Source organism: Mytilus trossulus, chromosome 9 (genome assembly GCF_036588685.1).
Source record: "Mytilus trossulus isolate FHL-02 chromosome 9, PNRI_Mtr1.1.1.hap1, whole genome shotgun sequence".
Classification (NCBI taxonomy): Eukaryota; Metazoa; Mollusca; class Bivalvia; order Mytilida; family Mytilidae; genus Mytilus; species Mytilus trossulus.
Window position 1 is genome coordinate 3,666,555 of NC_086381.1, and position 10,011 is coordinate 3,676,565.

General features: G+C 30.3%; 1 protein-coding gene across 1 annotated transcript; it reads right to left on the reverse strand.

Moving 5' to 3' along the window:
* Positions 1 to 5,801: 5,801 nt before the first annotated feature.
* Positions 5,802 to 9,148, reverse strand: LOC134684988 (uncharacterized). Its single transcript, XM_063544315.1, has 5 exons — positions 9,019 to 9,148; positions 8,472 to 8,549; positions 6,941 to 7,028; positions 6,531 to 6,634; positions 5,802 to 6,076 (listed from the first exon to the last, which is right to left on the reverse strand). Exons 2-5 carry the CDS (start codon positions 8,533 to 8,535, stop codon positions 6,009 to 6,011), a joined length of 324 nt encoding a protein of 107 aa, XP_063400385.1. The 5' UTR covers positions 8,536 to 8,549; positions 9,019 to 9,148; the 3' UTR covers positions 5,802 to 6,008.
* Between the last annotated feature and the right edge of the window lie 863 nt (positions 9,149 to 10,011).

Sequence of the window (10,011 nt, forward strand, 5' to 3'; positions counted from 1 at the left end):
CCTAAACATTGTTTGTAAATAATCACATGTTTTTCAGGTTTGTTTATTTGAATATATTAAAATGAAGCATTTAAAAAAGCGTATATAATGTAAGTCCCAAAACAATGACAGTCAGGTTGACAAGAATACTTCCCGCACCTGCAAAGAAAAATAAAAACAAAGTTATGTTAAAAAATCTGTCACTTAGAATTGGTTTATCGTAAAAAAAAAACCCAGTGAGATATTTTATGCATAATTACTTGCTGAACGAAAGTGTATTGCTCTCTCCCTTAGAACTTAAAAAAACCCCACAATAGGTGAAATTAGATTTTGTTTAAATGTGTAAAATATATTCTATAAAACGTAATTGTATGAAGTGAGGATTACAAACCTTTTCTGACATCACATGCGTAACATTGCTTTAAGGACAAAAAAAACCAATGAGTTGTTATGTATTACTGACGAACCATACTTGAGAAGGTTAAGACTGATAGTAGCAGCAGTAATTAAGTTGTAGTTTCAATTACTAGAAAAGTGATAAAACATAGTGACCCGAAATCAATAAGCAGCAACAGTGAACTACATTTTAGTTGTAATCATGATGTACTGATGTGACTCCTATAACGAGGATACATTTATGGACTCTTATACCTCAAGCAGCGACAACAACCTCAATGTAGTACTGAATTAATGATTATTCGAAAGATGATGACCTTAACCTTTTAGCCAAGACGTACTCGGACAAAGATATTACTGTCAATGAAATGTAGAAATATCTTTACATGATATGATGCAACTAATGTATTAACTACCAAAGTAGAGGTCAACAAACTTTGACATGCACTCCTGAAATCTTGAAGAACTAGTTACACAGTTTTATTTAAGAGTAAACTACGATTGATTTAAGTCTTAATCTGTGTTTCTAAAACAGGATCCTGTATCTTAATGTTTTTGCATGGACAATGATGGAACAGTAAATGAATTATTAGTTTTACTTAAGAAAGGTAGTATACCTTCTGAAGAATATAAACTGTATTAAAATTCTAGTGTGATGTATTCATAACAGAAAACGGCAATTAAGCCTGTAGATCAAAACAGCTTTACTAGTTTGGAGTTCATGTTCATTTTGTTTGTAACCTTAATTTGTATTTTTTATGCGATTGATGAGACTTGGACATTGTCTACAAGTGTTGTTTTGAATTAGTATATCGCGCCCATCACACAAACATGCTAAACATAATACACACATATTCAATTTCACCCCGCCACATTATTTATGTATGTGCCTGTCCCAAGTCAGGCGCCTGTAATTCAGAGGTTGTCGTTCGTTTATGTGTTACACATTTGTTTTTCGTTAATTTATTTTTACATAAATAAGGCCGTTAGTTTTCTCGTTAGGATTGTTTTACATTGTCATATCGGGGTCTTTTATAGGTGACTATGCAGTATGGGCTTTGCTCATAGTTGTTAATGTTTGTGTCATTTTCTTCTTTTGTGGATAGCTGTCGCATTGGCAATCATACCACATCTTCTATTTTATATATATTAAATAAGACAACTCAGTTCATCAGAAAAATCTCTTACCTTGCAAGATGATACTGATATACACAAGACAAATACTGAGACCAATGGAGACAGGGTGTACATTCTCAGGGTTTTATCTCTGTACAAGGAAACGAATTGTACAAAATGAAGTATGAAAAAATTAATAAATATAGACAACAACTTAAAGATCGATATAACAAATAAACATGCACGTATAAAATTTATTGAAGAAACAAACCTCGTACTGATAATTGAAAGGATATGAAATATCATAAAAACTATAATTTCTTCTTTTTCTATGACATATAAGAGAAAATTATAATTAAAACATCCAGTGGGTAATTAAAATTAAAGGTTGACGATTAAGAAAAGCTTGCATGATAGTTTTGCATTTCGTTTAATTTAATCAACTATAATGTAAAAACGAAACATCTTTGTTTTAGAAAAATAAATCAAGATCCGTAAATTGTGTCATATTTGCAAACAATAAGAGAGTATTACATGCCTGGTATAACTGAAAGTAGCTGTTGCTGAAAAGCCTTCTCAAATTATAAGCCTGAGATCAGTGATGATTTTTGTTATTTGATCAATTGATATATATATATATATATATACTTATATTGATCCACCTATCTTTTATTTGTGTCCAATCAGGTGTAGTTTTAGTCGATTTTTAATTTGTGTTTCAAAAATAGAAAACTGAATGACTGGTTAATATATTAAAAAAACAACTTAAAAAACAAAATAGAGTACATTGTAAGACACTAATGGAAAAAAACCTTAGAATTTTATAAAACGCTACAGATCTTTCGTCTTGACTTTCTGCGGATGATTTTGACCAGTATGCAGGGGCACACTTTGCCATGAGACTGCCAAGATGTCCAATTGCAAAGACAAATAAATAATAATATAATCCATTTTCTATCAGTCCTTTTTTGCAAGTATTGTAGAAACTCTATATAGTTATCAAAGGTACCAGGCTTATAATTTGATACGACAGACGAGCGTTTCGTCCACATTCAACTCATCAATGACGCTCAGATCAATTAAGTTAGAAAGCAAAACAGTATAACGTTGAAGAGCATTAAGGACCAACAATTCTTTAAAGTTGTGCCAAATACGGTTAAGGTAATCTTTGCCAGGGTTAAGAAAATCCTTAGTATTTCGAATAATTCATTTTTTGGAAATCAGTAAATTTATAAAAATGACCTAGAATTGATATTCTTGTCAACATTAAAGTGCTGACTACTGGTCTGGTGATACACTGAGGAACGGAACGTCCACCAGCACAGGCATCAACCCATGAGTGAAAATAGTAATCTTTTGTACCAGGCTTATACTTTGATACACCAGACGCGCGTTTCGTCCACATCAGACTTATCAGTGACGCGCAGATTAAAATAGTTTGAAAGCCAAACAAGTATAAATTTGGGGGGGGGGGGGGGGGGGGGGGTGAACTTAATTGTCTGTTCCGCAGTATTTTTCATTCATGCTAGTATTATGATCAACTGAGAGTTTAACATATTCGATTAAATTTAAACAATCTTTCCAAACAGTGAGGTGTCCCCTTTAATTCACAATATTGCTCGTATATTTATAACTTTAAAAGTTTTAATTTAAACTGTGTGTATTTGGACAGAATACAGATGACATTCATATTCTTCTAATTGTAGAATATTGTTTGGAAGAATGAAACATCTGTTTTCTACGAAATGCGGATTGTTTTGAAAAAGTCTCGAGTAAAAAAAATGTAACTGGATTAACTATGTATACAACTAACAATTCTTGAGAAGTTGGATTTCATACTATGAAACAAGCTGGGAATCCCTTGTTTAGTCGATTATAAATTATTTGTATGAACATGTTGACAAGCAAATATCAATGAATATTGATATATTTAGTTTGAAAAACACTTGAAAAAAATTGCCGGTTTCCTGTTGCAGAGTTGCCAAGATTTTGAACTATAGATAAAGTAACAGTGTTTGGTACTGACATTTCACCACTTTCCAATACCATTCACACAAGTAATCTCCGGTACAATTTTATTGATCTTTTATATAAATGTTGTTTTAATTTTCCCACACCATTTTCGACATAAGCAAATGCCTGTTCCAAGTCAGGAACATGACAGTAGTTGTCCATTTGTTTGGTGTATTCAGCTTTTGATTTTGCAATTTGATTGTGTACCTTCCCTTCTGAATTTTCGTCGGGTTTTTTGTTTTTTGTGATTTGACTTTTGTCCTTCATAGGTAAAATTGACTATCAACTCCAACCACCTTTTTCAAATATACAAACTGTAATTATCAATAAAACACAGAAATAGGACTCATTTTTATTGTAATTAAATAGCATAATGTAAATATTGAACCTAAATTGCAAAACAGCAAAACGTTAGACCCTTTACGAGTTGGTTGACCGTTATAAAATATTCGTTAAGCAGATGATAGGTTCAAAATCAAAATGATAAAATGATCCCCTTTTCCCTGAATATAACCTACCATATAAGAATCATTACCGGGTTTGAGTTTAGCAACCAACAATCAATCGATATACTTATATATAATCATCGGGGTGTATTTTCAATCTTCGGTATTAATTTATACATTAGATCCATGTTATTCTTTTACAAAAGAAATATCATATCAGACAATAAATTTATGAAATCTACGATTCAAAGATTAGCAAAATATAGTCCTTATGTATCCACAAACACTTGCACTTCGGCATATGTGATTTCCAACTGATTTGTTTCTAGGCCTAATACTAATATATAAATGTATTTGATTTTTTCTTTTGTTAATTTTGTTAATATAAAAAGAAGATCCGATATTATTGCCATTGATACATCTATCCACAAAAGACACAATGACATAGAAATATGCAGTTATTAATCACCGTTCGGCCTTTAATGATGAGCTAAGCCAATGCCCCATTGCCAGCTATAAAAGACCCCGAAATCACAAATATAAAACAATTCAGACGAGAAAACTAATGGCCTAATATATGTACCAAAACATCAACGATAAATAAATAAATAACACAGCGACAACAAGACTACTGAATTACAGACTCCTGATTAGCAGATCCACACAGAATGTGGCAGAGTTTTAGATGTTAGCGCGATCTCAACTCTTCTCTAACCTGATTCAGTGGTGTATAGGAAATAAACGTACTATAAAAATCAGTTGAAAAAGTCTAAACTCATCAGATGGATACAAATAGAAATAGAAAATTGACTGTTAACAAAACTTTGAATTTTTTGAAATACTGAGGCTTTTCTACCTAAGGAATATATTACTTAAGCTGTATTTGGCAAAATGTTAAGAACTTGTGGTCCTCAATGCTCTTCAACTTCGTATTTTATTTGACCTTTTTAACATTTTTCTATTCGAGCGTCACTGATGGGTCTTTTTGTAGACGAAACGCGCGTTGGACGTACATATAAAATTTCAATCCTGGTATCTATGATGAGCATATTTACTCCATCGTTTCGAAGGGGGATATACAGAATATAACTATAGTTTTATTGTTGTGTTGTGAGAAGGACATGAAATTATGAGGGAAAAACATAACATGTTGAAGTGTACTATTGTCATCAATCCACACGTCATCGTCACAGAATTATACAACTTTTCAAACTTTTTTTCTCTGTTTTTACTTTCTATCTTCTTTGTTCACATATGAAAGCTAGTATTATATTGTATAAACTGTTTGTTTTATGTGCATGTCCATTATATTATACTATTATTGTAACTTTATATTGTATTATGGAGAAGACTTCATAAAAATGATTTACTTGTGTCTAATCAATTTTGCTTAAATTCAGCAAATAAAATATGTTTAAACTAAAAATCGGATGATAACACTTCTAACCCTTTTCGTAAAAAAACAAAATAATTGCTCGAGAAATAAATAAATTTTTATTTGATAGAGATCACGGGTTAAATCACTAATCTTGGAGTAAAACACATTCCATTTCGAGCCGAAGTTAATTTCACAAAAATCATTTAAAAAAAGTAAAGTAGGAGGGAGTAAAAACACCACATTTATCTTCTCCGAGAGTATTACAAAACTATTACTGTCTGCAGTTTACGAACTGTAACGGATAGAAATATGTGATGGAAGGTGGACCAGACGGGCAACTCTACATCTTTATATATATAAAACATTTCAACTGCTAAGGAAGAGTACGATAAAAATAGTCTAGACTAGTGCAAACGGGTTTTATGATATTCATATTTCAGAATGTATAATTACCGATGTAAGAAAATCACAAAAACTGTAAAATAAGTTTATTAAATAAATTAAAAAAAAGAAAAATATGCATGTTTCCAAATAAGATTTTGTACATTTTTTCATATTTTAGTCGATCCATCTAAGCAGTGCAAATGTGACAAATAGAATTAGATTCAGGCGAAGAACTCAATCCTAAACAGGTTTTGAAATAGTAACATGTGTCTTATGATGTATAAAAAATGCTGCATCTAAACAAGCATATAAAATGTAAGTCCTAAACCAATGACAAGAAGGTTGACAACAATACTTTCAGCACCTGTAAAGAAAAAAAAATAATGTTAACACATCAGTAACATTTGAATATGTTTATCGTGAAATATAAAAACAAGAATGTGTTCATAGTACACAGATGCCAAACTCGCACTATCATTTTCTATGTTTTGTGGACCGTAAAATTGAGGTAAAAAGTCTAATTTGTCATTAAAATTAGACAGATCATATCATAGACAACAGGTATACTAAGTTTCAAGTTGATTGGACTTTAACTTCATAAAAAACTACCATGACCAAAAACATTAACATGAAACGTGCACTATCATTTTCTGTGTTCAATCGACCGTGAAATAGGTATCAAATTGAAATATGGCATCACATTTAGATATATCATATCATAGGGAACATAAATCGAGTAAGCGAATACAATCTGGGTTACAAACTAAAACAGGAGGAAACATATAATTCACAGGATAGTTTATACTTAATATATTTACCACAACCCTGCTGGGTAAGAGATTTTCTTGCTGTATCAAGAGCAGTCTTAACTGAAGCCACATCGCAGTTTTTTTCCATACACTCTATATTGGTGTTTACTGCACTGTTGTTTTAATAAACAAAACAATGTAATACCAAAGCAAAAAGGTTTAATCTAAAACTTTATTTATATTTTATATATGTACATGATGTAGAACTGTTTTATAAATTTGTGAATAAAATAAATCTCAAGTCAACATTATTATTTTTAACTTAATTTTCTGCCAATAGTTTCTTTCAATTATTTAAGGCATGCACTCTTTCCTCGATTCTGCATTTTCATTCATGTCGATGGTGACAACAACTGTCAAATAGTCATGTTTTAAGTGTGCAAATGACAAAAGAAGATAAATGTAAAGCCAAATCTAACCTGCATAGTTTGCCTTTGTCTCTCCCTGCATCTGTTATTGCCTTTAACGATTCTGTGGTACAGTCACTACATTTATCTGCTTCAGTTCCTGAATAAATATTTATCAAAAGTGTTTTGATAGTTTTTGTAAAGTGTTTTGATAGTTTTTGTAAAGAGGAACCAACGAGAAACGAAAAGAAACCTAAAAAATAAGATTCTTACTCTGGACTGTTATATTTTGCATATCACAATATAATAATCATGAAACGACACAGAAAACCGCAATGATAACATCTTCTACATATTCAAGTGTATTGCTAGATAAGCTGATATCGTGTATCTTGTATCTTGCGAGTCTGGTTGTTAACGTGAAACAAATATTTAGTTGTATCAAGTAACATATAAAGTAATCATGGCTCACACAATTAATGTAATTCTATTTTCAAAACGACGAACACAGTTTTGAATTTAAGAAGTTGATAGGGAAACGTTTAAGATACAGGTCTCTAAAACAGAAATAAACCAAATATCTACTCATTTTTACTATATTTTTTTTTATAATAATCATGATAAATCAACAAGCAGTAAACTGGTGTTAACATGTAATTATATATAGAAAAAAGGGGCGCAAGATACCATAGGGACAGTCAAACTCATAGATCGAAAATAAACTGACAACGCCATGGCAAAAAAATAAAAAGACCAACAGTCCAATAAAAGTACACTTGACACGACATAGTGAAGGTTAGTATGTCAATACAAATATGCTAATTGGGCAATTTTTAAAATACGATTTCATTTACTTTAAAATATTTCAAAGACGCCATGCAAAGTAATGTCAAATGCAAATACACCCAACTCAGTGGGCGAACTATAGCACTTCAAAATACACTAGTGAATTGTCTATGAAATAGAATCCTTTCTGATTTTAGATGTTCATGTGTAATTTATTGATAGCAGAAAACATTTGTCCTGTGAATGCTTCTTTAGGAGTTCGTGCTCGCTGTTTATTTTTTACTTTGATTTGGAATTATTAAATTAGCTATCTTGGTTATGTATCACGCGTTCATCTCATAATTGATAAACATATCACATTATTGGTTAGTATTGTTATTTGGTTTAATAGCTTTTAATTAATATTAATTATTGTAAGCCTATCATTACATAACTTTGGTAAATGCAAGGAATTAATTTCAACTACGTATGTATAAACCCCTCTAGATATATCGTTACCCACATTGTCTTAGCAAAACCCATTATTAAACACGTTCACATATGAAAAAGGTTTGATTTATTTTTGTTTAAAATCAATGTATTTCATTTCAACCCTTTAATCCATTTGTTTTGAACAATTAAATATGTTTAAACTAACTAATGATTGTCTATGATAGAACAACATAATTTTTTTTAAATACATACAAATCTTTAAAAAATGGTTTAACTCTTTAAAAATACCGAAGATTGAATTTATCTTGATTTCGGATATATAATAATTTACCGCCAGAAAAAGAATTTTATCATCAACATATGAGACAACAAAGAAATATCTTACCTTGCATGATAATACTGATATACACAACGCAAATACTGAGACCAATGACAGACAGGGTGTTCATTCTCTTGGTTTAAACTAAAAACATTTATAAAATGAAACATAAAAAGATGAAAAAACAAAATTCTAAAGACTGCACACAATTCAATCAAATATAATAACTATAACAATTATCGATAAAAATCGAATTATTTATTATACAACACCTCATTGATAAGTCTAAATCGAAAAAGGAAACACAAACTTTATTGCAGAACAAAGATCGGTACTCTAAAATAGACGAAAGGTTAGAAAATTATAAACGCATTTTTTGCATAAGAGAAATCATATTTTAACATAAACAGATCTATTACTTTTATGATTTTCCTTTTAACAACCAATTAGTAAAAAAAAAAAAAAAATGAATACGATTATGATCAGGAACTAGCAGAATTTTTTGCGTTTGTTAATTAAAAATGTTCCATACACAAGTAAACCATTCTGTTTAAGAAAAAAACAGAAACCCACAAATAGCCACTTTACTTTCGAATATTTAATAAAATATTACCTGTTTTATATAACTAAAAACTGATGTTGTTGATTACTTCAAAGCCCTCTGAGGTCACAAACTTATTATGTCGATCTATATATACATGGCCCCTTGTACATTTTACAAATAAACTCCACCCACTTTATACTAGTGTCCAATCAAGTTTCAAGTGGTGTTTCAAACTAAGTGTACAGTGTAACAATACAACAATGTATCATTGGTTAATCTATCTAAATAATACAAAACAAAAGAGAGAAAGATAGCAAGGGGTAATAATAATCTAAAAGTATAACATATTAAAGAACATATGAATGGTAAATTACATAGATCTTTGGCCTCAACTGGATTTTGTTAGTATTCAGGAGTATATTTTTCTTATCGACTGTTTGTTTTTTTCCGCTGCAAAGACAAATGAATAAGACATTTGATTTCTTATAAGTCCTTCTTTACATGTTTTGCATACACGCTGTAACGTGAAAATAATGTACTTTCAACTAGGTTGTGATTCGTTTTTGTTTTTATTTGTAGTATCAAGAAATTGTCGAACTCTTAAAACCTTAAATACATACCCACTATATGTGAAATTGTTTTCATTCATCACATGGTCTCTGTTATTTGAAGCACCTGTAAACTGTCCGTTGAATGTTCCATTAAAACTGCACTTGTAAACGGATACTTGACAGTCTCTGACAAGCATATAACTTATTAGTTTGGAATTATTTTGTTATATGTGAAACAAATTCATGAATTCTGAAATTAAAGATTTGTTCAACAATTGTCCAAAAATAAATCATGTCTTTAAAAACAATGACTTATACTGTACAGAAAACTCAGGATGAGACAATATTTGTATCCTTAATTATTCAATTTCATTCACTTTAAAGGCTTTTCCGTAACACATATATCTTCTGTATAATTTATAATATTTCAATAACTTTAGTTTTGACTGTCAATGTAGTGTCCATATCATTTTATAACAGACAAAAATCTTAAAACACTTATTTTTATTTA

Excerpts from the sequence above, each read along its gene's own strand:
- LOC134684988 (XM_063544315.1), bottom strand. The coding sequence starts at position 8,535 with ATGAACACCCTGTCTGTCATTGGTCTCAGTATTTGCGTTGTGTATATC. Across the intron at positions 6,635-6,940 it reads GACAAAGGCAAACTATGCAG|TGCAGTAAACACCAATATAG; the intron begins GTTAGATTTGGC and ends TTAAAACAACAG. Across the intron at positions 6,077-6,530 it reads TCTTACCCAGCAGGGTTGTG|GTGCTGAAAGTATTGTTGTC; the intron begins GTAAATATATTA and ends TTTTCTTTACAG.